Raw genomic sequence first — 27368 nt, 5'->3', positions numbered from 1 at the left:
ACAAAACAAAAAGAAATGTAACACATTTCTATTACTATGATATATGATATTCATTGTCTGAAAATGAATGCCAGAGAAATGAAACAATATATTTTGTAGTATTGCACTTACGTTGTTGAGCTGACAATATAACTACATCTGACTGTCCAATTGAAATAGAACTGATTAATCCTAACTATTTGTATTTTGAGCAAACGGTTTATATATTGTAATGAGCACTATTGCTGATTGTGGAATACCTTCCTCTGGAGATTGTTTTCTTTGATACCTAGAAAGAAAAAAAATCTGAAAAAATTGTGATTTTACTTCAGCATTCTTTCTCATTGGGGAAAGTGTGTCACCGGGCGCGCTGCCATATAGTCACAATTCAAGTTAGGGCAAAATGGTGCCACTTTTGGTGACGTCTTCTCCTCCTATTACAGAGGAGTGAGAGTGTGAAAGAGTGTGAGTGTAGATCGGCCCACAAATTTTTGACGAAAAGTCTGAGCAAATTGCTAGGAGATCTGGCCTACTTTTCAGGGCTTCATACAAATCACCAAATTTGCAATTCATACTAATCCAAATGCACAAGTCTACTACCAACTCTCAATAGGAATTACCTGGCAACTCTAATCAGTGACATATCCTGGTCTAGGTCGACTAGGCCCAGGCCAAGAGTCGCAGGTCTGGGGGCGGGGCAGCAGTCTCCCTGGTACAAAACCTGGGGGTTCCTGACACCCAATGGACCAGTTACTTCAAGTGGCCTATTTACACTATGGATGCTGTACCTGCTCAGCACAGCCTGCATTGCCTTTTGTTAAAAGTACTGCATGTCTTAAGCCTACAGCATGCCTGGATATAACATTATATACCCAGTTGGAGGGTACTAGAGGGTGCTGCCATAAGTCAGACCTAAGGTGGCCACAAACGTAAGTAACCCACTGCCTCAGTCTCTCCAACCTCCATATGTGAAGGCTTTTGCTTATCAAAGTACTACAAGATCCTGCTTGGATATATTCAATAAACATTTGAGTTTGATTTATAATTCTCAAACCCCTTTATTTTATTTGACCCTTAATTATTTATTATGGTGAGGGGGGGATATAAGGCTCTATATTTCCTCAAGGTTGTTTAATTAACCCATACTACACTACACATAAAGGGGGTAATCATTATTTCCTTCTTCATTTGCCTAGTTGCATGGTGCGCAGTAGCAGACACAATGTTGCAGGGAAGGGACCGGGAAAGGGAGCCACTAAGGGAAGGTCAAGGCCAAGCATCCCAAGGAAGCAGCAAGGAAGAAGATAGGAAGCATAGTGTTATAACCTAGTACTGAAGGCAGTTTAAATACTTCCTGGTATCCAGGGCATGCCTCCGTTGCCAAGGGGATAGCAGAAGGAGCTGTGATCTAAAGGCTCCTATAGGATCTGGTGATACTGGAACACAGGTGTCGGTATTACAATCACTTACAAACACTTACTCATACTCACTAACACACACTCCATTTTAACAGATTACAAACACTTACTCATACTCACTAACACACACTCCATTTCAACCACTTTATCCCTTTTATCCCTTATCCCTTTAAATAGATTCCCTTATCCCTTTAAATAGATTAGGGAGCAATCAGGCGCAACAAGAAACCATAGGGCCCTGGTGAGAAAATTGCCCTGGGTCCCCCAACTTCACAACTTGTCTGTGCCTTCTTTGCCCCTTGCCCCTCTCTTCTTACATACACTCTGGTAAACATATGTAAACACACTTACACAAATTACAAACACTTACTCATACTCACTAACACACACTCCATTTCAACCACTTTATCCCTTTTATCCCTTATCCCTTTAAATAGATTCTGCGTCCACATGCATGAATCCGCTGGTGGAACGCATGCACCCGCCATCTTGGATGGTGAAACGCATGAATCCGCTGGTGGATGGATGGTAGAAATATGGGTTCACCATGAGGAGCCTGAAAGCAAACGGCAGAGTATGCAGTTGAAGCTTCCATCATCTTCTGTAACAAAGAAATTCAAGATGCAACCGTCGCCAGGAAAGTTGACCATCTTCTGTGAAAAAGTTGGTATGACGCTGGGAAAATTGCATCACAAAGGAAGGTGACTATGTAGAAAAGTAATGTAATTTGTTTTTTATGTCATTTGCTAACCATTTAATAACACACACACATGCTAACACCGCATAACACCACAAGGAAACACTATACTATAACACACATCCTCTTCCCCTCTCACAGCTCCCCTTTACATGGAGCCTGTTTATAATGCAGCTAGCACTCTCTGGGAGAGCTGTTGGGCTACCACTCTGTTAGGTGACCCTGCTGGGCATGATGTTTACTACCTGGCAAACTAGGATTAACAGAGGTGGAAGCATGGGGGCCCAGAAGTGAATTGCAGGAGCAATCAGCTGGAAGCTCCAGAGACTCGAGTCCCTCATTAGGGCTGACCACCAACATTGGCTGCAATTGATATTGATGGGATTGAGTCTAGCCAAACGTAATCTCTATAAATCCACAATATTACTTACTAAGTAATATTAGATCTAGAGTACATAAGTGACTTAATCATGGGTGTAACATAGTACAGAATGATTACTGGAATGCTTTCACTGGTTACTTAGAACTCCCAGCTTCACATATTACTGCATATTTATAATTATAAGTATGGGTTAGATAATTGGCCATAATAGCTTTCCAAATCCCATAGTCTTGGCAACTCAAGTAATAACTTAAACATGTACAATAACTTCATTTTGCAATTATAAAAATGAAAAAAAAAATGGCAAGTTCCGACCATATTGTCAATATCTAAATGTTTTATGTTACGAAGGTAAACTATATTCGTTAATATAATTTTATTATGGAACTTGGTAAATAGGACAGCTGCTCTGACTTCATGCATTCGTTTAGGACCTTAAAAGGGTCAATTGCCCAGTTCCACTCTAACAATTAAAAAAGTCCAGACAGTCTAAAAATCTTATAATAGTAATAGTAACGCAATTTAAAACAATACTAATGCTTACAAATCTGCAATTTCCTACTTGCACACCAAGGCTCTAATTGGTAAACAGCTTCCTTTCCTGCAACAAGAAAACCTTTTCGGTCTAACACTTGAGTATCTGTAATATTAGAAACTAGATATGTGTAATCTCCAAAAATAACCATACAAAATCACAAATTCCCTGCACAAAAACATATATACCCTGAAATAACTGAATAGAGGAATAGGAAGATCAAAATAAAAATACAAGTTTTAGTGTAATGTTATATCTGTATTGCTTTCTAACTCTATATGCAATCAGACTCCTCTCCCAAGGTATTTATGTGAGGACCTATGGTAGAGAATCACAAACTCTAAACTCACAAGTACTCTTCTTAATACACATTCCATTCATCAAAGCACAATTTAAAACAAGTGAAATGGGTAAGAATAGGATTAGGGTGCAATCGGGCGCAACTAGAAACCATAGGGCCCTAGTGAGAAAATTGCCCTGGGTCCCCCAACTTCACAACTTGTCTGTGCCTTTTTTGCCCCTTGCCCCTCTCTTCTAACATACACTCTGGTACACATATGTAAACACACTTACACAAATTACAAACACTTACTCATACTCACTAACATACACTCCATACATATACCCAACCCACAAAATCTGGAATCACTCTGTTTCCAAGATATTTCCAAATCGATATTCCATGACAGGGTACAATGGAAAAATACGTCTCGTAAGGGCAGTATTCCGGCCCCCCCCACACAAACTCACTATTTGGCTACCTTATATACCCATTATCTTAGGCAAAGTTGGCATTGCCACATGGTATGACCTTGACTATGTCAATCAAAGTTGTTTACAGTGAATGAACATCTGGAAGACCTTGAACAAAAAGTTTTTACAAAAACCACCTGTTAGATTGTGACACGTACTGTATCTTAAACAGTAATTTTTCTGTACTACACTATTAACACTTGTAGAATGGCAGAGAGATGAACTTCAATCTAACACTGTTGACAACTGTGCTTACTGCCATCAGTCTGTGGTCGCGACTGACAGGTTAACATTGCTTCAGCACACTTATTATGTCTATGCTTGTTACTTTCCTTTGTAAATGCTGATTGGTCAGCTTAAAAAACTAAGAAAAAATGTTGCTGCTTAAATGTAGTAACTTAGTTCCAACTCACAAAATATACCTTGTATCCCTTCATCCCATCCTGTTCTGATGGGATATGGACTTAACATTAATAACAATACTCTGTGGAAAACATGGATCCCATCCCATGCCTCCCTCTCACTTATGATCATATATTCATTATTCAAAGTGGTATGACAAGACGAGAATTGACAGACTAAGACAAGGGATATGTACCAACACATTGAACCTTCACATAAACCACAAACCTCAACAGGTGCTATTTATAGGGTGAATTCCCGCCCTTTGCACAGCACGAGGCACCAGCGAGTGTAAGGCGGGCAAAAAGGGGGCAGTAACTAAGCGGGGTGCGGCGTCCTCGGGCGCACCTCAGGTAAAAAAGGCGGCAAACTAAGCCGCGCGAGCGCAACTAGAAGCTTCTAACACTTTTTTTTTTTATTGTATAACACCTACCTAATCTATTACCACTAATCATGTCCTCTATGTGCCCCTTATCCCTACAACCACATGCCGCCTTGACTGCTAAATTGAGTCAGGGTTATCCAAACCGATACATTAGGTGGAGAGAGGGGTTACAAATAATTAAAAGAACCTCTGGGGGCATCTAGACCTTCCACCTTCTACTCATTGGGGTGAGAGGTGTTAAAGTAGCTAGAAATACCAGGGGGTTACTTTTCTTCATAATTGTCTAATTAATGAAGATTAAATATTTTATTTTATGCTGATCAACCTTATTCCTGTTGGCTAGGTGACCATGTATCGGAAAGCTTAGGACTGGAAATATCATGTAGTGGTAGGTGTTTTCAGTATGTAACATAAAAGTGTAGTAAACACTTTCAAATTGTATCATATGTTATTTGCTCGCAAGATGCTGGATATAAGCACTAGAATTCCTCAGTGATTTCAAAATACAAGGTCTGGTTCCTGACTTGCCTACAATACTAATTTATACATAATTATTCATTTGATACTGTGGAATTACATTGTTATGATAATAACTAGGTATTCACATGATGTTTATAGCACTTGACCTATATAGCATACTCAACATGCATTATCTCTAAGCGTGTACACTTCTACAAAGACCAGCAATGAAACAGAAAAGCATTCTAAACTGGTAATGGTTTCTTGATATTGGTAGATTGAGCGTAAACTCTTACACATCCTAAATGGCCGTACTTCTGGATATCTTCTTTTGCTCCGTTTCTATTTGTTTTCTGTGGAGATCCGTCCAATCCTGTGACATCCAAAATCAAACAGTGGCATATCTGGATGGGGACATCATCATAGGAGGGATCTTTCCAATACACGAAGGGGTTTCTAATTTATTAGAACGAACTAACGCTGATGACTTCATCTGTAATGGGTATGTTTTCATATTGTGTGACTGAAGCATTCATTTTTAGTGAACAAATTACAAAGCATATAATGTAAGTAAAACTTGTTGCAGGTCTTTATAAATGAATTATTTTGGAGTGTTTTGTGTAACTGGCATATTGTGCTTTCCTTCTGCTAAGATAGTTTGAACTAAGTTCCAATTAAAGGGGAAATCCTGCCATCATATTCCCTTTAATGAAGTGGTTCCCCCTTCAAATGCATGGGGGAATTTTTTTGAATGCCCCTAGGCACCGCCCTACATCGGGCAAAGCACATCTCCTAGTTGCCAGTGCACAGGCCGATTATACTTAGCTCCAACACAAGAGTTCCTGGGGTCTAATGAGACAACAGGGGCAGTGCCCTAGAGATGCTACCAAATTAGATTTTTTTCCAGCAAATGAATGCATATTAAAGTACTTATGAAGTATTTTAAGATGCCCTCTGCTTTGGTCGGCTGCATAAGGGTGCCAGAGCAAATGAAGGGGCAATTTACATTAAATCAAAGCGAACCTTTCGCAAGGGTTGAGATTAATAGAATGCAGATAAGAACCACTAGGCCCATAATTAAGATAACTTTATGTGTATCCAATGCATGTGTAGATATAGGATTGCATTTTACTAAGGGTTCTTCCAACAGAATACAGATACGGTTACATTTGTTATTCTTTTGGTTTTTTCCCCCCATCTATTTCTGCATTTCTTCTCTTCTAGGTTACAACTAAGGAATGTTGTTAAAGTATTTTCTATGATTTATACAATAGAAGAGATTAATAATTCCACCCTTTTACCTGGGATTAAATTGGGCTATGCAATTTTTGATTCATGCTCTGATGTTTCCAAAGCCATTCAATCAACAATTAAATTAATTCCCGAGTTGAATTTATTGAATAACCCTCTTGACTGCAACAGCACAAAAACAATACCTTCTGTGAAAGTCATTATTGGAGAAATCTATTCCGAAATTTCAGTTGCCATTTCCCGGATACTCAGTCTCCACTACATACCGCAGGTAAAAATATTTTTCATCATTCTGTGAATATTTGAAGTATATTTTAAGTGCGCACATATTAGGAGGTACAAATGGACATGCATCCCAGTTCAGGGACAGGCTTCCCAAATTAACCTGTGTAGCTGACATTAAAAAACTGCATGTAAATTGTGACTATTTAGAATGAAGTTTCCATTGAAAACTATGGTGTGACTTTTAATCATGAAAATATTATAAAACTCATGAACGTAATTACCCACAGACTTGGAAAGCTTTTGAAGAATGTGCAACCTACAGGGCAGCAATGACTTTAATAACACCCTAGATTATGCATTCCAGAGTTAAATATGCGGTCGGATTACTCAATGACATCATGTATCATTTATTGCTATTTCATCTCTCTTCTCTTATTGTGCTGTAAGATATGCATGCAGTTTGACATTTTGGGAGATACTCTATATGTGTCATACAAACATCCTGTTGCAACACAAAAATTATATTTACACTCCCTAAGAACCGTGAGAAGGCTATATTAATGGCTTGTTGATTTAAAACACTTGTGTGTTATATAATCCACACTATTTCTAGGGAAAAAAAAACAAGTAAAGTACATAAAAGCAAGCATTCTGTGGAAAAATGGACAGTCAAGTATATTTATTGTAGAAGTGATATTTCATCAATTAACCCCTTAAGGACACGTTGTCCTTAAACGCATTAAGGACAATGCATTGTGAGCCTGTGCATGTATGGGCTTTGTTGGAAGTTTGGGTGAAATTGGGTTGGAATAATATCAAGTGACTTTCATGAGGATACACTTTGATTGGCCCAGAGTGAATCTCTGTTTACAATATACGTAAATGTTTGTATGTTTAATGATTCTCACGAAATCATATTCAATGCAAGCTTTGTTTACATGAATATTGTGTTCCTTGCAACTTACAAATAAATTGACCATGCATTCGTTATATAGATAAGTCCGGCTTCATCTTCCCCATATCTAAGTGATAAGACGAGATTTCCTTCATTTCTTCGCACTGTCCCAAGTGATATGCACCAAACAAAAGCTATTTCTAAATTGATCCGGAAGTTTGGATGGAATTGGGTTGGAATAATATCAAGTGATGACGATTATGGACATTCTGGGGCTGACAATTTAAATCATTTTTTAAAGGAACAAGAAATATGCGCCGCATTCTCCAAAATGATTCCATCGTATGTGGAACATCCTTTAATGAACAAAGAAATAGGAAGTTTAATGGATGAACTTCAAAACTGTAATCTAATGGATGGACTTCAGAACTGCTCAGCAAAAGTGGTTGTTATATTTGCCAAAGGTCCTATAGTCATTAAAATTTTTAGAGAGTCCATCAGACTCAACATAAGCAGAGTATGGATAGCAAGTGACATCTGGTCTATCTCCAGGGAAGTGGCAGATATTAAAAATATTGATAAGGTTGGGGCAATACTTGGATTGAATTTCCACGCAAGTCCTATTCAAGGATTTACAGAGTATCTAGAAAACCTCCAACTTCCAGTAGATGGAGCAATAAATCATTTGCTTGAAGAGTATAAATATTTTCGATTTGGATGCACAGAGGAGTACAGACAATATCTGGACTGTAAATCATCATTGAAAAACTGCATTATTCCTGATTCTATAAATAAGAAATCACCTCTCACCTGTACAGTGGCTAATATCTCTCTTGCAAATGATGACTTTTTGGTGGAAAATATTGAATGGAGCACAACGTTCAGTACATCTCTGGCAGTAAAATCAATTGCCTATGCTCTAAAAAAACTTTTATGTGAAAAAGACAACTGTACAAAGGATCAAGATTTTTTCCCACATGAGGTAAGACAACCTTTATTAGACCTAAAATAATGGCTACAATAAACCCTGTTTGGCCACTTTATATTGAAAGAACAGTCCTACACAGTGGCGTCGCTACAGGGGGGCAAGGGGGGCAATTGCCCCCCCTAGGTTAATCCTTGCCCCCCCTGTTGCCCCCCTGCCGAATTTGGAATTCGCAATACGACTTTAAATCCCGTCCTTTTTCTTTTATTATTGTTTTTTATAGAGAGTGAGTGCGGCACGCGTAAGATCGGCAGCCAGGGCAACTGATCTTACGCGGGCCGCACCTCGAGCCCTGCTACTTACCTGTGGGAGGGTCTTCTGTACTGCATAGAGGAAGCGGAACCTAGAAGAGTTCACGTGACATCACATGACTCTGCTCCACTCCTACTTCCTCTGTGCAGTACCAGAAAACGCAGAGGGAGGCCGCGCCCTCTGCTGAAGTCTGTGAGCGGCATCGAGGAGCTGCAGTGCAGGTAAGGGGGTTGGGAGGGTGTTTGAATGAGTATGCGTGATTGAGGGAATGAATCTATGAATGAATGAGTATATGAATGAGTGTGTGTGTGATAGCATGGATGTGTAAGTGCTGGAACCTAGGCATGATGGGACTGTGATTGCGGTCACACTCCTATCATGCCATGTCAGCCAGTACATGCTGAAACCTAGCTAGCTGCCCCCCTTGTGTATTGATGGTGCCAGCAGTATGGGGTCTGCACATCACTTACAGCCACCCTGTACCAGCATGTATTGGCTGACTTGGCATGATAGGAGTGTGATTGCTAACAGCAATCACAGTCCCATCATGCCTAGGTTCCAGCATTTACTGGTTGGATGTGTAAGTGCTGGAACCTAGGCATGATGGGACTTTGATTCCTGTTAGAAATCACATTCCTATCATGCCAAGTCAGCCAGTACATGCTGAAACCTAGCTAGCTGCCCCTCTTGTGTATTGATGCTGCCAGCAGTATGGGGTCTACACATCACTTACAGCCACCCTGTACCAGCATGTACTGGCTGACCTGCATGATAGGAGTGTGATTGCTAACAGCAATCACAGCAAGCACAGTCCCATCATGCCTAGGTATCAGCATTTACTGGTTGCCTGGGTATGATAAGAGTGTGATTGCTTTGTGGGCAGTGTGGACGCCAGGGCTGGCTTTGGGGTGTGCAACCTGTGATCTATGCCTGTAATTTAGGGGGTTTTAAATATACCTTTTAATGACGTTTTTATGTGAATTCCAATTCATCTATACCTGCAAAGCTGGGTTTTTGTGTTATTCAGTAGATCCATATCTATATATTTCCATACATTATTTATGTATACCTGCAAATACAGTGTTGGTATGTCTTATTCAGTTGATTAATACCTGCAATGCTGTTTCCATGTATTTATTTGATCTATACCTGCAGTGCTACGTTTCATATACTATTGTATACCTGCAAATACAGGATTTGTATGTCTGATTCTGTTTATTTGATATATACCTTCAGTGCTGAGATCACAAGTGCATTTCAGTTGATCTATACATGCAAAGCTTGGTTTGTGTGTTAATGTGTTGCTCTATACCTGCTATCGGCAACTGGGGCTAATATTAATATATATGGGCAGCAGGGGCATCAATACACAAGGGGCAAAAACACTAATGGGGGTATAAACGAAAATGCAGTGTAAAAAACCATCCTGATGTAGACGTCTGTGACGTAGATTGTGTCCTGCTGTTTGTGTGTTTTTGGTTATCAGTGTAGCAGAGCCTGTCCTCGGGTGTGTGTGTATAGGTGTTGGTGTGGCAGAGCCTGTCCTGGTGTGTGTGTTCGGTTGTCAGTGTGGCAGAGCCTGTCATAGGGTGTGTGTTTGGGTGTCAGTGTGTCAGAGGCTGTCCTGGTGTGTGTGTGTGTTTGGATGTGGGTGTGGCAGAGCCTGTCCTGATGTGTGTGGGTGTCTGTGTGGCAGAGCCTGTCCTGGTGTGTGTGTGTGTGTGTTTGGTTGTCGGTGTGGCAGAGCCTGTCCTGGTGTGTGTGTCTGGGTGTCGGTGTGACAGAGCCTGTGTTGGTGTGTGTGTTTGGTCATTTGTTTCCTGGCACTTAACTTACAGTAGGAATTATTTAATTTATATTTATCCAGAGATAAAATGCCCTCCTGAAGTTGTAGTGACTTCAGGGGACAAAACATTCAAGGTCCTGAAATAATTTAGTGGAAAAGTTATTTATTGTGTTATAATATTTATTTCAAGGATTAGTCGCACTCAATTGTGGCTTCAGGCTTCCCATGTTGAATGATCAAGTATTATTTTAGCCCAATAACAAAAGTATAATTCCATAGCACATTACTTTTGGAAATTATGAATGCCCCCCCCAGTTTGACTGTGGTATCTTGTGTGCCCCCCCTATATATTGTTTCTAGAGTCGGCACTGGTCCTACATAACTGCTTTTTCCACCATTATTTATATAACCCAGATTTATATGACATATCATTTATACAGTATGACTGAAATTTTGTTTCCCTATGCCCTATATCAGAAACATCAGAAAATAGAATTTGCTGGTTTCATAGTAAATACACCAATATGCATCACAAACTATATACCGTATTTGCTCAATTATAAGACGACCCCGCCCCCCCAAAATCTGAATATTAATTTAGGAAAAAAAGAAAAAGCCTGAATATAAGATGACCCTATAGGAAAAAAGTTTTACTAGTAAATATTATTTCATGTAAACTATTTTTTCATATTTAATAAAAGCTATGGCATATAGGGGGTTAAAAGTCATATCATGGGACAGAGTGGCATATAAGGCGGTATAAGGCATTTCTGGAGGCAGAGTGGCATATAGGGGGTTAAAGGGCATAAAGACGCCTGGTGTAAGTGCCGGCAGCAGCTGAGGTTACCAGACAGGAGGATCCAATGTACAGAGCATCCGGTTACACCTTCTCCCCTGATTGCAGGAACAGGGGAGAGGATGTCCCTGTGGCCCATCTGCTTTGCGGAAGTACTCTGAGAGGCTAGAATAATGAAGAAAAGCATTTATGCACCTTTCTTTCTCCAAATTAGTCTTCATTATTCTGGCCTTTCTGAGCGATCCCCTCCGACCCTTTACCTTGCAAATTACTGTTGACATAACTGTCCCTAGCATATAACTGCCTACATTTATACCATCCCATTCTCACAAAAATAGTACATGTTTATACCTTATTCTGCTTTGTGTAGCGTTTCTTTAATTTCTTGATTTTTCTGCCATCATTGGGTTGCTTATTCTATACAACTGAAATGGTTAAAATATTTTAAACCAATCAACTATTCAGCAAATCATGATAAAATGTATTATTTTCTTATATTTCTTCAAGACATTTGTCAATTGACACTAACTTACATTGTCAATCATTGCCATGTAATCAGCTGTACTTCAATACTCTATTTTGCAGCTACTCAATGAAGTACGTCAGGTTCATTTCCCATACAACACAGAAATATTTTCTTTCAATATGAATGGAGATTTTATGAATGGATATGATATAATCAATTGGCATACAACTGAGAATCCTGTATTATTCAAAATTGTAGGGCAGTATGACATTGTGACAACTGATCTTACTCTAAATGAATCACTTTTCTTTTGGAACACAGAGAAAAACCAGGTATGTGTTGAAACAAATCTGCATAGTTTATAAATATACCTTAGAAATATGACATATTGTTGTATGCGCTCGTACAACATGCAACTGCATGTACTGTATGCAGCCCTCGACTGCATGTTAAAGCACCAGGACTCCTGGGAGGAATACAAATGGCCCAGCAGCCCCCTTTTTCCACAATGTTAACATTCTGATGCTGTTTGAATTGAACCTACAGAAGTCGAGATGACAAGCTGTGTAGAATTTTTATCTTAACCCCCACTTAAAGCTAACTAAACATGTACTAATTTGGATACCGAGTGAGTGTCCTGTACTAGTCACATTCTAATTCTACATACTCTTGGAGTAAGACAAAAATTAAAAGCTTTGAGAATTATTTTAATTATATATAAATCATTTTTCAGATTCCAGTATCCAAGTGCTCAGCACCCTGCTCCCCTGGTTATAATAAAAAGCATTCCTTTATAAGTTGTTGTTATGAATGCATTCCATGCCCAGAAGGTTACTTTTCACCAAATCCTGGTAAGTATTGAAGTAAAAGTGGAAAATACTGGATGTACTATAAATGAGAACAAAAAACCATAAATATGTATTATACTTTTAATCTTTTTTAAATCTTAGAAAGAAGTGTTTTAATTAAAATGCACACCAGATTTTTTTTGGGCTCTAATGAACATTATTTATTCCTAAATCCCATTATTTAACTATTTAATTCAAAAACAGATGAGTAGTGTGGTTAAATGCAGAATTAAAGCTTTTGTAAAAAAAATGATATGGTTATTTAAATGAAAATGTCAACTATGAAAGAATTCAGAAAGTGTTTCTTTTCTACATAACATAAAACATTGATTTAAATATGATAAAAAATGAAGATGAAATCATTTCCATGATCTAACATTCTGCAATACACTAACCGATGCTGTCAATGTATTCACTTAATCCTTTTTTGTTCTAGATATGGACAGCTGTCTCAAGTGCAGTATCGATCAGTGGTCAAGCAATGGAAGCTCTAGCTGTCAAAATAGAACCATAGAATATCTTTACTGGAATAATGCATTTGCTGTTTTACTCGTGACTTTTACTATCATTGGCTTTCTCTTACTTTTGATAATATGCGCCTTATTCAAGAAATATTCAGATTCAACAGCAGTTATAGCAGCAGGGGGCAAATATATCTACCCACTAATTGCATCTCTGTTATTTAGCTTGGCGAGTGTTTGTTTTTTTATTGGTCAGCCAAGTGATATTATCTGTATGATGAGACAACCTCTCTATGGTATCAGCTTCACTGTCTGCGTTTCTTGCATATTGGCCAAATCATTACAGATCCTCTTAGCATCTGAGTTGATCCAAAGATTCAGAATACTAACTACATTAACTTCCCAACCTGTAGTAGTTATTATCGGTGTATTAACAGGTGTCCAGACATTGATTTGCATATTGTGGCTCATAATGAAAAGACCTTTTTATAGAGAGATTTACACAATGCCTCGACTAATAATTCTCCAGTGTGATGAGGGATCTTATGTTGCCTTTGGCATCATGTTAGGATACATTGGATTTCTTGCATTTGCTTGTTTCCTTTTAGCTTACAAAGGTAGGAAATTACCAGAGAAATATAACGAGGCCAGAACTATCACCTTCAGCATGCTCATCTACATGTTTGTATGGATTATCTTCATCCCAATCTACATGAATACCAGTGGCATGTATCTCCCGGCTGTGCAAATTGTTGCCATAATAGCTTCAGTATATGGGGTGATATCCTGTCAACTTCTACCAGTATGTTATAGTATATTGTTTAAAAACAACAAAAGGCAAACGTGCTTGCAATGTATATATGACTTTTTTAAGGCTCAAAGACAAAAACTTTCTATTTCATCAAGTAATTTGAATTCATCCGCACTAGATATGAATTCCGGAAGTAACACAAGAATAAATAATTCCACTCACAAAAGAAAAAGATGTAATAGCTGTTAGTGATGCTGTTTCAGGATACTTTCTGCTATACACATATATATTTTTTCTAGCAAGCAATAATGGAATATAACTATAAATATTGGCAAAAAAATATTAAATACCCTCATGTCCGTGTGGCACTATCTAAAAATAATACTTTTAAACATGAGCCAGGCAGTTTTACCTATACACAGCTGATTTAGTCTTGGAGGGGCACTCCATCCATCATATGCACTTTAATGCATAAATTAGAAACATAGAATTTGCTAGCGGATAAGAACCATTTGACCCATCTAGTCATTTTTCATAATGTAAAGGCTCAGACTTTAATCAGTGCTTGGTCTTGGCTTTATTGCCTATATCATGCATGCATTCAGCTTCTGCCACTTCTGATGTTCCATTTATCTACCATCATCCCTGTAAAACAAAACTCCCTTACATTACATTGTAACCTTTCACTCATGGTAGATAAGAGGTCCAATTAAATGTTCATAGTGTCGCTTCTTCAAATGCATAGGGGAATTCTACAGAATCCCCATATGCATTTGACCCTTTCCCCAAGTAAGGACAATAAGGCTCAGGACAAGCCTCATTATTATGGTTAATTTGCAGTGTGTTTTTCTGCCACTGGTTTGCCACGCCAAATAATCAGTGGTGCTAAACGCTTATCTTTTTTCAGGGTTGAAAAATTTATATGAAAGTACTTCCATACAAAGTACAAAGTGCTTCCATATGTATTCATTGTCCAGGAGGAGCCCTGGAACACTGGAGTGTTCCTTTACATGTAGTATAGGAACATTATCTGAACCATGCAGGTAAATCTGAGAATGACAGCTAGCCACCAATTTGTTATCAGGTGGTGTATGTTTTTAAGAGATCTTGTGAATAAGTTATTTTGGAACCCTATGTTGTTTGTTCCTTATCATCCTGTTTTCATGGAAGTAGGAAGGAAATGTGGAGATTCTTAGTGATTATAGCACAGGCTACATAACTACTTTTTGTCTAACTGGTCACATCCATTCCACGGCCTATGCTTCCATTTGCCCATGAGCAGGGTCAAACCAGTAATCTGACGCAAGCAGGTCTTGAGCTCAAATTAGTCCGTCCAGTCATAGATGATAACAATATGATGTCACATTTTGCCATCACATCATGTTTCAGAACATTGTTTTTTGTTTATAAGTATGACCGTTGTACTGTTATTTTTCTAAATAACCCTTTACAGTTAAATGTGTTTTAGCTAACTAAACTAAATACATTTTCATGAGTTCTGCAGATTTGCAGTTTAGTGTATACTCCAAGAGTAGGTGTAGTAATTATCTCACTCAGGTCTAGCCCGAGACATTATGTTGCCTGGGTCAAAAGATGAAATGCCCCACCTCCCAAAACCACAGATGCATCCATTATGTTCAATGATTAATAAAATCACTCTTTCATGCTCTCTCACACTCTCACTCGTGTTCTCACACACTCTCTCTCTTGCTCTTTCTTTGTCCGCTTCTCCCTGAACCTGACCTCCTGGTACACTTCAGAAAAGGGCCTACGCCTTTTTGCGGAAGTGCACTGAGAGGCCAGAATAATGCAGTTAGATTTGCAGAGATAGAGAGGTGCCATCCCCATCAAAGTGTCTCCTAGGTACCATGAACCCATCAGGACCAATGTAAATGCTGGCTTTGTTCTCACTTATAGAGATGGATTTCCAGGTAATGTATTGATGTCTGTTACTTCTCAATGTTCTAGGATGCTGGTCCCAAGACGAAATATGTGATGTCCTTTAGCATGCAAACAGGAAAGATGAAGCAAAATATTAATCAAACCTGGAAATTATTGAAGTTACCCAGATACCTGCTTGTTCACACAGGCCTGGCATTAGCGTGGATAACTTCTATGTAGTTAAACATCCCATCTGTAGACATTAGCCTACTACTTTTTTTATGTATACATGGATTGCATATATATCAGTAAACATTATGACAACTGGTGTTCTGTATTTTTTTCATGTTACAGATAAAAATGAGGAGTTGGATTGAGGTGGCTTATCACACTTTGCAATTGTAAAGCTAGAAAACAGATAAAGATATTGTTTATTGCCAAAGAAATAGCCATTAACAAAACAATATGCCATTAACAATACAATACAATGACTCTTAATCAAACATTTCTTTAATCTCTACTACCTTTCTTCATGATCAGTTACCCCTGACCGGCAGTGGCCTTTGCCGGCCAAGTTGCACCAAGTTAACCCTTGACGGCGAACCTACGGCTTTCCACTCCCGTTATCTACGCAGCATCGCAGGGGTTAATGGAGCGGAAATCCGTAGGTTTGCCGTCATCAGGAGTTAAAAAGGCTGTGCGAATGAGCCTATTGGTCGTCTGCAGGGTCCTCCTCTGGCATCAACCAATTGCTCGCCGCAATAGAGTAGTTTGCATGGTCCCTTAACCCCTGACAGCGAACCTACGGATTTCTGCGTCCGTCAACCCCTGCGATGCTGCGTAGATAAGGTAGGCTAGATGGGGAATGGTTTGCTTTGTGCGTCTTCGTCTTTGTGTACGTTTTACCGCTGCTATCTTCGTTTCTTCGGGATGAACAACGAAAATTTGTTTTCATGTTCACCCGAATACGAATGCACAAGTCTAGTTTTTACAAATGAAAATGAGGGAAAGGGACCTCAGTTAGGAAAGAAGACTCAGGGGTTGGGCAGATTGGATGGGCCTAATGGTTCTTATCTGCCATCACTTTCTATGTTTCTATGGTTATGGGGTCTTCCAAATGCTCTTATGCCACACTAGAAGCCTAGGCCTGTCCATGTATTGTGCTGCCCTGCTTCTCGTGCCTTATCTTTTACCAGGTGCATGGGTATCAAGGCTTGAAAAATACTCGGGTTACAACTGAAGTGGAGCTACACAATGCCATTGCATCACAACCCTTGTTTCCCAGGATATACAGATCAAGCTCAATTCCTACAGTGGCATACAAAGTGTCACCTTTTCTTAGATAGTATCAATAACCATGTTCATACATTGCAACAATACAAAAATAAATATCCTAATGTAGTAATATCATGACTTGCATAACTACAATTACAAATGTATTAGAGCATTTACTTCAACAGGACTGGACACATCCCCTCATTCTTACTGATGTGACAAAAGACAATCAGCAAAATTGTGCTACTTATTTATTCATAGACAAGATAGCTCAGTTCAGGCCTCCTCGGGTCTACATTATTGAACAAAGCGCTATCATCGCCCATTCACACGGAAATGGCATATAAAACAATCCATAATTCATACAGGTATTTTGTAGCAGACTAGACATTAAAAATCATACTGGGCCACCTTGTGGACAAAATAGTTAAATCACGTCAAAAATAAATGTGTTTTGTACAGGGATTGGCACGGGCACGGACATGGTTCATGGTAGACATGTTTAAAATTGTTAGAGTAATGAGCACTATTATTTTTGCTGGACTCAGTGATGGGTACTATCTATTTTTTCAGTTTGAAACAAAATTAATTTGTTCCTCTGGGTTTAAAATGCATTACAGTGAATCATTCTACTCTGTTTGAGCCTAAAACAGAAATATCAATGGAGAAATTCACATATGCACCTACCTTTACAAGTGACTGCCCATACATGCACACATCTGCCCAAAACACACACATACACAAATGTATGCTTACCCATTCACTTACATTACATTTATTTATAAAGCGCCAGCAGATTCCGCAGCGCTGTTACAGTAAGAAGAACAATTTAGAAACACATACAATAACTCATACAATAACAAACTGGTGCAAAGGAGAAGAGGGCACTGCTCTTGCGAGCTTACAATCTAGTCGGTGGTTGAGGGGGAAGTGAGACAATAGGAGAGGACTGCTTGGATGGGGATGAGTTGATCTGGTTCCGATGATGTGTTGAAGCTGTTGATTGTTCAGATGGCTTGATTATGATGATGGTTGGGAGTAATGGGAAGGAATGTTGTACGCTTCCCTGAACAGGTGGGTTTTCAGAGAGGTTTTGAAAGTTGCGTACGAGGCAGAAAGTCTGAGGGAACGGGGAAGGGAATTCCACAGGAGGGGAGCGGCGCGGGTGAAATCCTGAATACGGGAGAGGGAAGAGGTAACAACAGTAGAAGATAGCCGTAGGTCGTGAGACGAGCGAAGGGGGCGGGTAGGGGTGTATTTGGATAGGAGGATAAAGATGTAAGGTGGAGCAGAGTTGTTGAGGGCTCTATAGGTCAGAGTCAGAAGTTTAAATATGATTCTGGAGGGTATGAGGAGCCAATGAAGTGATTGGCATAGTGGGGCAGCGGATGAGGAACGGCGGCAGAGAAATATTAATCTGGCTGCAGTGTTGAGGATGGATTGAAGCGCTGAAAGACGGGAGAAGGAAGACCGGTTAGTAGGGAGTTGCAATAATCCAGGCGGGATATCACAAGATATCCTCGCAGACACATGCATACTTGCCCTTAGACACACTTGCCCTAGCAAACACTTTCAAAACACAAGCACACTCTCTCCCTCATCCATTTCTCCCCACCACAGGGGTTACAGCAGTTCAGGGGGTGATAAGACTTCAAGTGGTGTCTAGAATTGTGTAATTGTGAGTTTCATTGTTCTTCAAAGTGTTCATCTCATCAAGCTTAGGAGTGTATGAGCCAAGCATGGTATCGCTCATAGGGTTCATTCATTTTAACCCATGGGAAGGAGAGGCATATAGATGTGAGCTATTACCCCCACCCAACTGCTTGTGGTAGAAAGGAGAGAACACTGTACTGTGATGGAGAAAAATAGGGGGAGCAATCATAGGCACTCCATTAGTTGAGCTACTTGTTTGCTTCACGCACAGTGGGAAGGGGTTTCCATTGGTGGAGCTACTTGTTGGATTTACGTGCGGATGGGTAAAGGGGTGTCCTTTGGTGGAGCTACTCCTTTGCTTCATGCGTGGAAGGGGGGAAGGAGGTTTTCATTTGATCTGCTCTTTTACATACTAGGGTAGGGAGGGAGGAAGGGTTTGTTTTCTCAGAGCTGCACACCAGCTCAACTTGTTTTATGTGTTGGAAGGGAATGGGGGGTGGGAGTTTCAGGACACTTGGTCTGTTTTCTCCCTACTGATAAACTTTGCCCTCTATTAACCCTTTACTTGCTTCTAGTGGGAAGGAGAGGGGGTTTGTTTGGTGTTCCTTCACTTGCTTCTTCTGCTAGGTGAGAGGGAGGGGGTTTCCTTTCCTCAGAGCTGCTCACCAGCTTAACTCCTTTATGTGTGGGGAGGGGGGTGGAAGTTTGTGCAGTTTCTCTCTCTGTTGATTTAACTTTGCCCTCTATTAATCCTTTTGGCCCCTGCTTGACTCTACAGTTGTTTACAGCCTTACCTACAAACCCTACTCTGCTCCTACACTCAGTGTTGGTTCTTTCTTTGGCCCCTTTCCAACCTACCTAAGAGGATGTTTTTGGGCTCTAGGCATCTATTCAGACTCAATGGGCGTTTTGCATATGTTTTACCCCTACCACAAATAATTGTGCATATCTATATTCACAAACAGTAAATTAGCAAGCCATTGATCGCTCAAAGGGATTACTGCATTTCCTTTCTACAAATGTGGTACTCATAGACAGCCACAGCATAATTCATCCTGGGATCTGAATGCTGCATCATGTGCATGAATCAAGCCTCTCTATGCATTTTGGAGGATGTAGACGTTTCCAGGAGCAAATTGGCAGATTTTGATTGCATCGTATTAATTATTTACATTCACTTTATGTATTTATGTATTACACTATGATTTGATTTTTTCCCCACGTATGATCCTGCGTTATTCATTGTCTTGAGAATAAGGAAGAGTGAACAGGAACAGAACAGAAACAAGTAATGAATCCAATCGATGCCACCAGCACTGCCAATGTCACTACCATTAATACAACGACAAGCCAAGTCCGCCTCTTGTGTTTGGGATAGAACTGGGAGCTGTCAGATGCTCACTCATTTTGAACATGTCCCTCTGTGGAGATCACACTTTCCTGTCCATTCCTTCTTTTAGTCTTCTTCAATACAATAGTTCCAGGTGCTGCTGGGGAGGCTACACCAGTTGCCTCCAAATGTATTTACCACTCCACACATGTCCTTCTCAGTCTGAAACTTGTAATAGTAACAGCACATCGGAGGAATACTCAGAATAAAAAGAAGAGGAGAAGAAATGTTATACCTGAATATATCTACCAATCCTAACATAATGTAAATGAAAAAATAATTTAAGATTGCACAAAATGTAATTTAGTGTTGGTCTCCTTTGTTGTCAGTTACACGACATGCTTCTATATAACCGCAGGATGCAATGCTGATGTAATAATATACTGTTTTGTCAATTAAAGAACAATTTGAAAATTTTCCTGAGCACCATTTTGGAGCTCTATCTCACAAGTTCTCCGTCTATTAAACTTACGTTAAAAATATTGACTTTAAGAAGTATCTTTGTTGTTACTCCCATTATATAGTTTCAGTCTTAGCTCCAGAATGTAAGTCATATGAACGAGTTTGAATTAGTTGGATGAATGCCCTCTAGTGGCTACTATTTGCAACAACTTAGTAGAATGTATGTCTCTCCCATGTATGTTTAAATTTCCTCACTGTATTAGTTCTACCAATTTGCCCCGTATTTTGTTCAATGTATCTAGCATCCTCTCTGTTAAATAAAACTTACTTAAATTATATCTAAGCCTCATCTAAATGACTGATCTTGCAAACCATTTACATCCAGATAGTAAACAATCCTTTCCTTATCTAGATTCACCATTACACTTCAGATGGAGATAAATTCTTTGTTTGCAGAAGTTGCATAATTTCTTATAAAAATCAGTAATTAATATTCTTATCGAACAATGGGGCCTGTATAATGGTGAGGGATATATATAATGTTTAAGGGTTTTCCCCTAGTTTCAATAGGCTGTCCCTCCCCATTTCTCCTCTTTACTGCAAGAATGTTCTTTTTTTTTGGTGGTATTCAGTGAATGCTATATAATGTTTTAAACATCTCTAGAGAGGTAATACCCTGTGAAATCCATGAACATCCAGTGGCTCAACAACAAGGGGACATCATGATTGGGGGAATTTTTCCCATTCATAAAGGGGTTACCAATTTGTCTGAACGAAATGAAAGCGCTGGCTTTATTTGTACAAAGTAAGTATGACTGTTTTTTTTTTAAGTAACAGAGAAGGCTTGTAATGTGTTTTCAGATGTGGAGAAAGCTATCCTCTAATGTAATGCACTTTATTTTTTAATTTTTTTGTGGGGTGATGCTGGTTATAATTTACAATACATACTTGGGATGATATGCTGTTTCTAATTCATAAGATTTACATGTTACCTTGCTACCCTTCAGCACCTACATCTTTGTATGAAATGTTTTCAGTGATTTTTTATTTCACTATTCCTGATGTTCACCTTGCTTCTAATCATGAAGTAAGACATATTTTAATAACACTACACATATTCTGTTCATGGTCTAATTACAGCAGCAATATATAGGGTCATGACCAGGACAGTACTAGACCCTTTACTATTGACAGGTATAAGCATATATAAAACACAGTTTATATAAAACAGATTGTAAAAAACAAAAACTAATAGACATATGTAATAGACTATACTAACTGTTGATAAAGGCTAAATGAATCAAGTGGATTATAACTGGTTACCTTTGCAGACAGACAGAGAAGCGAAGAAAGGAAAGTAAAATTATAAAGAAAAAATTGTCTTAAAAAAAAATTAGCAAAAATGTAATCCATTTATTACTGGATTCTGAAAGGGCCACTGGTTGCATGGGAGAGAATAAATATCAATATATATATATATATATATATATATATATATATATATATATAATCCTGTGCAGCAACTGCATAATACGGTATGTTCCCTAATCTGAATGTGCGTGTAAATTTAAAAGGAATAGGTTGGGGTCAGTGCCTCTCCTAAGAGTAAATATTTAAAGGAATTCATACCCTCACATGCACACCACTCAAACTACTAAATAATACTTGCTAAAAGATGCTACATTTACTATAATGAAAGTAATAGATTTATTCATAGACAAGATCACTCAGTTCAGGCCTCTTCAGGTCTCCAATATTGAACAAGGAACTATCATCAGCCACTTTTAAGAATCTATTTATTTACTTTGGTTAGAGCTATCTAGCTTTTCTGTAGCTCACAAAGCATTTTTTGTTGATTTTGAGTAAGATTTTTCCCTAGCATGACATGAGCTTCCGGTGCTCCACCATAGAAGCCCATGCAGAAGTACTGGCCAGCAGCAGAGGTTGTCTACGCCCATTGCGCAGACATCCGCTGGCTGCCAGAGAGGAGGATCCCCAGCAGCGCTGCAGGAGACCTGGATCCTTATCTCTGGCAGCCGGTGAACGTCTGTGCGATGCACGCAGACAACCAATGCTGCTACCCGACACTTCTGCCAGGGCTTCTATGATTGAGCACTGGCCTGACGTGACCTTCCAGTGCTCAGTCATAGAAGCCCTGGCAGAGGTCCCAGGTAGCAGTGGAGGTTGTGCGCATCGCGCAGACGTCCAACAGCTGCCCCCACTTGACACCAGGGAGTCTGGAGCACACGGGGCAAGTCTAGGGATGCATCTTCCCCCCCGCCCCCTGGGTTACACGTGGAAGCTGAATGACTCCTTACTGGCGGACCCGGCCATAGGTGCTTCTGTGGCGGACGCCCTAGAGGAGTACTTCACCTTAAATTCCTCCCCTGACCTGGCGGTGGGGACGTTATAGCAGGCGCACAAGGCGGTTATCCGTGGTACCCTCATTTGTCTGGCTTCCCAAAAGAAAAAAAAGAAGCTCCGCCAGGAGCGCCTCTTGAGGACCGAGATACGTGATCTCGAGCGCAGACATAAGTCGACTGGGGACCCCCAGACCCTTCGTTCCTTGATCACCAAAAAAGGGGAACTTAACCTAATCCTTTCGGCAGGCCATTAGCTGGACAAACCAAAATTTTTTTGAAAAAGGCAATAAGCCTAATACCATGCTGGCGCGGCGCCTCCGTCTGGCCATGCGGTCACATAATATTAGACAAATACACACATCCACTGGGGGTACGTCCTCCCACCTGGATGAAATCTGTAAACAATTTACGGACTACTACACTTCACTTTATGATGGTCATAAAACCTCCCACACACCACATATTGCCCAAAGAATGTAGGATTTCCTGCGAGATTCCCGGTTGCCAACCCTCTCCCCGGCCGAGGTGCTCCTTTTATCCGCGGAGATCACTCAGGAGGAGGTGGACCTAGCCATGAAAGGCGCTAAGGCCCCCGGCCTTGACGGTTTCACGGCTACCTATTACAAACACTTCAAACACATTTTGTCCCCACATTTGACTACGTTGTTCAATAAGTTCCTTTCGGGTTCCCCGATACCTCCTGAGATGCTATCTGCCAAAATTGTTGTGATCTCTAAGGAGGGGAAGGACGCTTCCTTTTGCTCCAATTATCATCCCATTTCCCTTATTAATGTGGACATCAAACTCTATGCCAAGATTTTGGCATTGCGTTTTGCTCCTCCCTCAGTGCTCCTCCCCGAGCGTCGCCCACATATAATCCCAATCGACCCAGTCAAATGCTTTTTCCGCATCAAGCGAAAGCAGTAAGGCTGGAGACCGGGCCAACCGGGACGCATGGATGACGCCCAGGGTGCGGCGAATGTTGTAAACGTAAATGTTGTAAATGTGGTAAACGCCTGATCCACCCTGACCAGGTGGGCTTCGTGTTGGGTAGGGAAGCCCCTGACAACATTCGCCGCACCCTGGGCATCATCCATGCGTCCCGGTTGGCCCGGTCTCCAGCCTTACTGCTTTCGCTTGATGCGGAAAAAGCATTTGACTGGGTCGATTGGGATTATATGTGGGCGACGCTCTGGGCTTTTGGTTTCACTGGGGGTATTCTAACTGCTCTGCGAGGTCTCTATTCCTCCCTCAGTGCGGTGGTGGACACCAGGGGGGCAGTGTCTTCCCCGTTCCCCATTCGGAATGGTACAAGGCAGGGCTGTCCCCTTTCTCCCCTCCTATTTGCTCTTTGCATCGAACCACTGGCTGCTTCTATCCGTCTGAACCCAGACATTAGTGGGGTACGAGTGGGGGGTTCCCACTACAAGGTCAGTCTCTTCGCGGAAGATGTGCTCCTCTCCATCACGTCCCCCCTGGTGTCCCTGCCTAATTTATATGCCCTCCTGTCCCGCTTTTCTGCTATATCGGGCTACAAGATCAACAGTTCAAAATGTGAGGCGCTGAACATCTCCTTACCTTCCCACACCATTAAACTTATAGCCCTTAATTTTGACTTTAAGTGGCAGCCTTATCGACTTTGCTGTGTGGGGGTCTGCCTGACTGCCCAACTCTCTGATCTCTACAAAGCTAATTACCTTCCGATGCTGCAACGCTTGAAAGGTGACCTCCATAGACGGATACCCTACAACATTTCTCTACTTGGTAGGGTTTATAGTGTCAAAATGACACTTTTGCCTAAAATACTTTACCTCTTTCGCTTGCTCCCAATTCCTCTGGTGTCTCGGGACCTGGACTTTCTTCAAGTGGAGATTTTTTCGCTTTGTCTGGAGGGGTACCAGGCCGAGGTGGCGACGCTCCCACCTTTATAGGCCGCGCGACGCGGGGGGCCTGGGGGTACCTCACCTGCTGTCCTATTTTCATGCTGCCCAATTGGCGCAGCTCGCTCTGGTCCATCCCGGTTCTCAGGCCCCTAGATGGGTCCTCCTTGAGGAGGCAATGTGCCACTTACCTGATGTCTCGGAGATCTGCTGGCTGGTTGTACACTAACTGTAACATTACCCTAACATCCAATCATACCTAACACTTTCACAATCTGCTGGACCCCAGCATTACCCCTTAACTCCTGTGACCAAAGAGCCTGTTGGTTAAACAGTCTGCCGTGCTCAAAGTCACTGGTTCAAGTCCTATGGTTCCTGACACAATGTCTCTCTACATTCTTGGAGAACGGATTCACTTTTTCCACTTCTTGGTCTACTTCTTGTTTATCTCCAGACTCTCTGCTGCATTATCCTGGATTCTTTGGAGTGATTTTGCAGCAAGGAGGCATACATTCAATTCTTGGTGCCTTTTCTTAAAAAAGATATTATGGAACTAGAGAAAGTTCAGAGGAGGGCCACAAAACTGATAAGGGGTATGGAAAGTTTTAGTTATCAAGGCTAGAAAAGTAAAATTTGTTCACATTAGACATGGCGTCTTAGAGGGATATGATAATGGTATATAAATATGTACAGGGCCGATACAAAGGGCTCTTTAAAGACCTGTTCATTAATAGAACATTACAAAGGACAAGAGGTCACCTGCTAAGACTTGAATAAAGGAGATTTAGTCTACAACAGCGGAGTAGATTTTTTACAGTAAGGGCAATAAAAGTATGGAATACACTGTCTGAAGAGGTGGTGCTAGAATTGCATTGCTAAAATACATTAGATGCCTTTAAAAGGGGCCTGGATACTTTTTTAATGAAGCAAACATAGAGGGCTATGCATGATAGTATAGGAATTAATATGTATTTAATGATTGTTGCCATTTGGAATCAAGAAGGATTTTTTTCCCCCATTGAAAGCACAATTCGAAATTGCTGGCATACGGGTTTTTTGCCTTCTTTTGGTTCAACAACAGTTAACAAAGAATAGGAAAAGGGTTGAGCTTGATAGACACAAGTCAATTCTCAACTGCTATAACTATAAATATAAATATAACTTATGCTCTCTGAGATGGAGGGTGCAATTACACAATTAACCATTTGGAGAGCTGCAGACCCCAGCTTGTGCCTCTCCCCTTCTCTCCATTCATGGCCTACCAGATGGAGAGGGTATTGATAAAAAAAAATAAGAAAAACGAATCACTTCCTACTCCACCACCTCTAAGTCCCCCAGGTATGGTGAAAATCATTGTCAATCCCCTTGGCATTCAAAGGATGCAACCTGTTTTTTAAACTTACCTTACGGTTAGGCGCCATTCAACTCACAACCAACATGCATGAATTTGACTCTCCTGCAAGTTTTTGCAAGAACACAAGAAGCCCTGCTGCTACTAATCTTTGTTGTTAATGTTTGTGCACTTTAGTGGATAAATAAAAGGATCACTGTTGGAGTACCTAGAATATGTATGTTCTAATGTTCAAGGTATCTAAGACCATAAGTGTCAGATATGTGGTATTCCAGTTTTCAAATGTTTGGAAGCTGCCTTGAATTAAAACCTTGTTTTTATAAAAGTGAAAAGTATTTATCTGTACTTGTGGAGTTGATAGCTTCTCAAAATGTATCACAAAACTTAACAAGAATTTCTATAATATTATACAAAACAATCTTCCATTTTTATTTTTATAGATGTGAATGAATGTTTGAAGTGTCCTCTGTCACAGTGGTCAAATAATGGAAGCTCACAATGCGAAAACAGGACAATTGAGTATTTCAACTGGAATCACCCTTATGATTTGCTATCACACTTATGACTTTCACAGGGATTGGTGGTGTCTTAGTCATGATTATAGCAATATTGTTCCTAAAGCATTCAGATACACCAGCAGTTAAAGCTGCAGGTGGCAATTGGTCATCCAAGTGGAGTTATCTGTATGATGAGACAACCACTATAAGGTATCAGTTTCACCCTATGTGTTTCTTGCATATTGGTCAAATCTTTAAGGATCATTATAGCATTTGAGTTAGCCAATAGAATTAAAAAGGTGTCTAGGTTATCTTACCATCCTATTGTTATTATCATCATACTAACTAGTTTCCAGATTTTAATTTGCATATTATGGCTTATATTCAAAAGGCCTTTTCCCACCGAGATTTACACAATACCCCACCTCCTGATAAGGCAGTGTGAAGAGGGGTCTTATGTTGCCTTTGGCATCATGTTAGGATACATTGGGTTTCTTGCATTTGCCTGTTTCCTTTTAGCTTACAAAGGTAGGAAATTACCAGAAAAATATAACGAGGCCAGAAGTATCACCTTCAGCATGCTCATCTACATGTTTGTATGGGTTATCTTTATTCCAGTGTATAGGAATACCAGTGGTATGTATCTTTCAATGGTGCAGGTCATTGCCATACTGGCTTCAGTATATGGAGTGTTATTTTGCCATCTTTCACCACCATGTTACATTATATTGTTCAAAAGAAAAACCTGCAACAGAGAACTATATCTCCAAAGTGTTTTTGCTTTCTACAGGGCTAAAAGAAGTGTTTTATCTGTTTATCAACGTAGCTCACATTTACAAGTGCCAGCTACTAGTTGTGACCCAGAAACTAAAGGGAGAGTCTCTGTTCATTTAAAATCAAAGAGCTCAGGTGAAAATTCAATAGTTAGAAGGAGACATAAGAGCTGTTGA

General features: G+C 40.2%; 1 protein-coding gene across 1 annotated transcript; it reads left to right on the top strand.

Annotated features, from left to right (window-relative positions):
* The first annotated feature begins 1847 nt into the window (after positions 1 to 1847).
* On the top strand, positions 1848 to 27368 carry LOC128483970 (G-protein coupled receptor family C group 6 member A-like). Its single transcript, XM_053460291.1, has 8 exons — positions 1848 to 2098; positions 5372 to 5512; positions 6235 to 6532; positions 7482 to 8363; positions 11786 to 11998; positions 12400 to 12517; positions 12951 to 13271; positions 26629 to 27368. Exons 1-8 carry the CDS (start codon positions 1848 to 1850, stop codon positions 27366 to 27368), a joined length of 2964 nt encoding a protein of 987 aa, XP_053316266.1.

This window comes from Spea bombifrons, chromosome 3 (genome assembly GCF_027358695.1).
Source record: "Spea bombifrons isolate aSpeBom1 chromosome 3, aSpeBom1.2.pri, whole genome shotgun sequence".
Classification (NCBI taxonomy): Eukaryota; Metazoa; Chordata; class Amphibia; order Anura; family Pelobatidae; genus Spea; species Spea bombifrons.
This window is presented reverse-complemented; position numbering and strand designations above follow the sequence as displayed.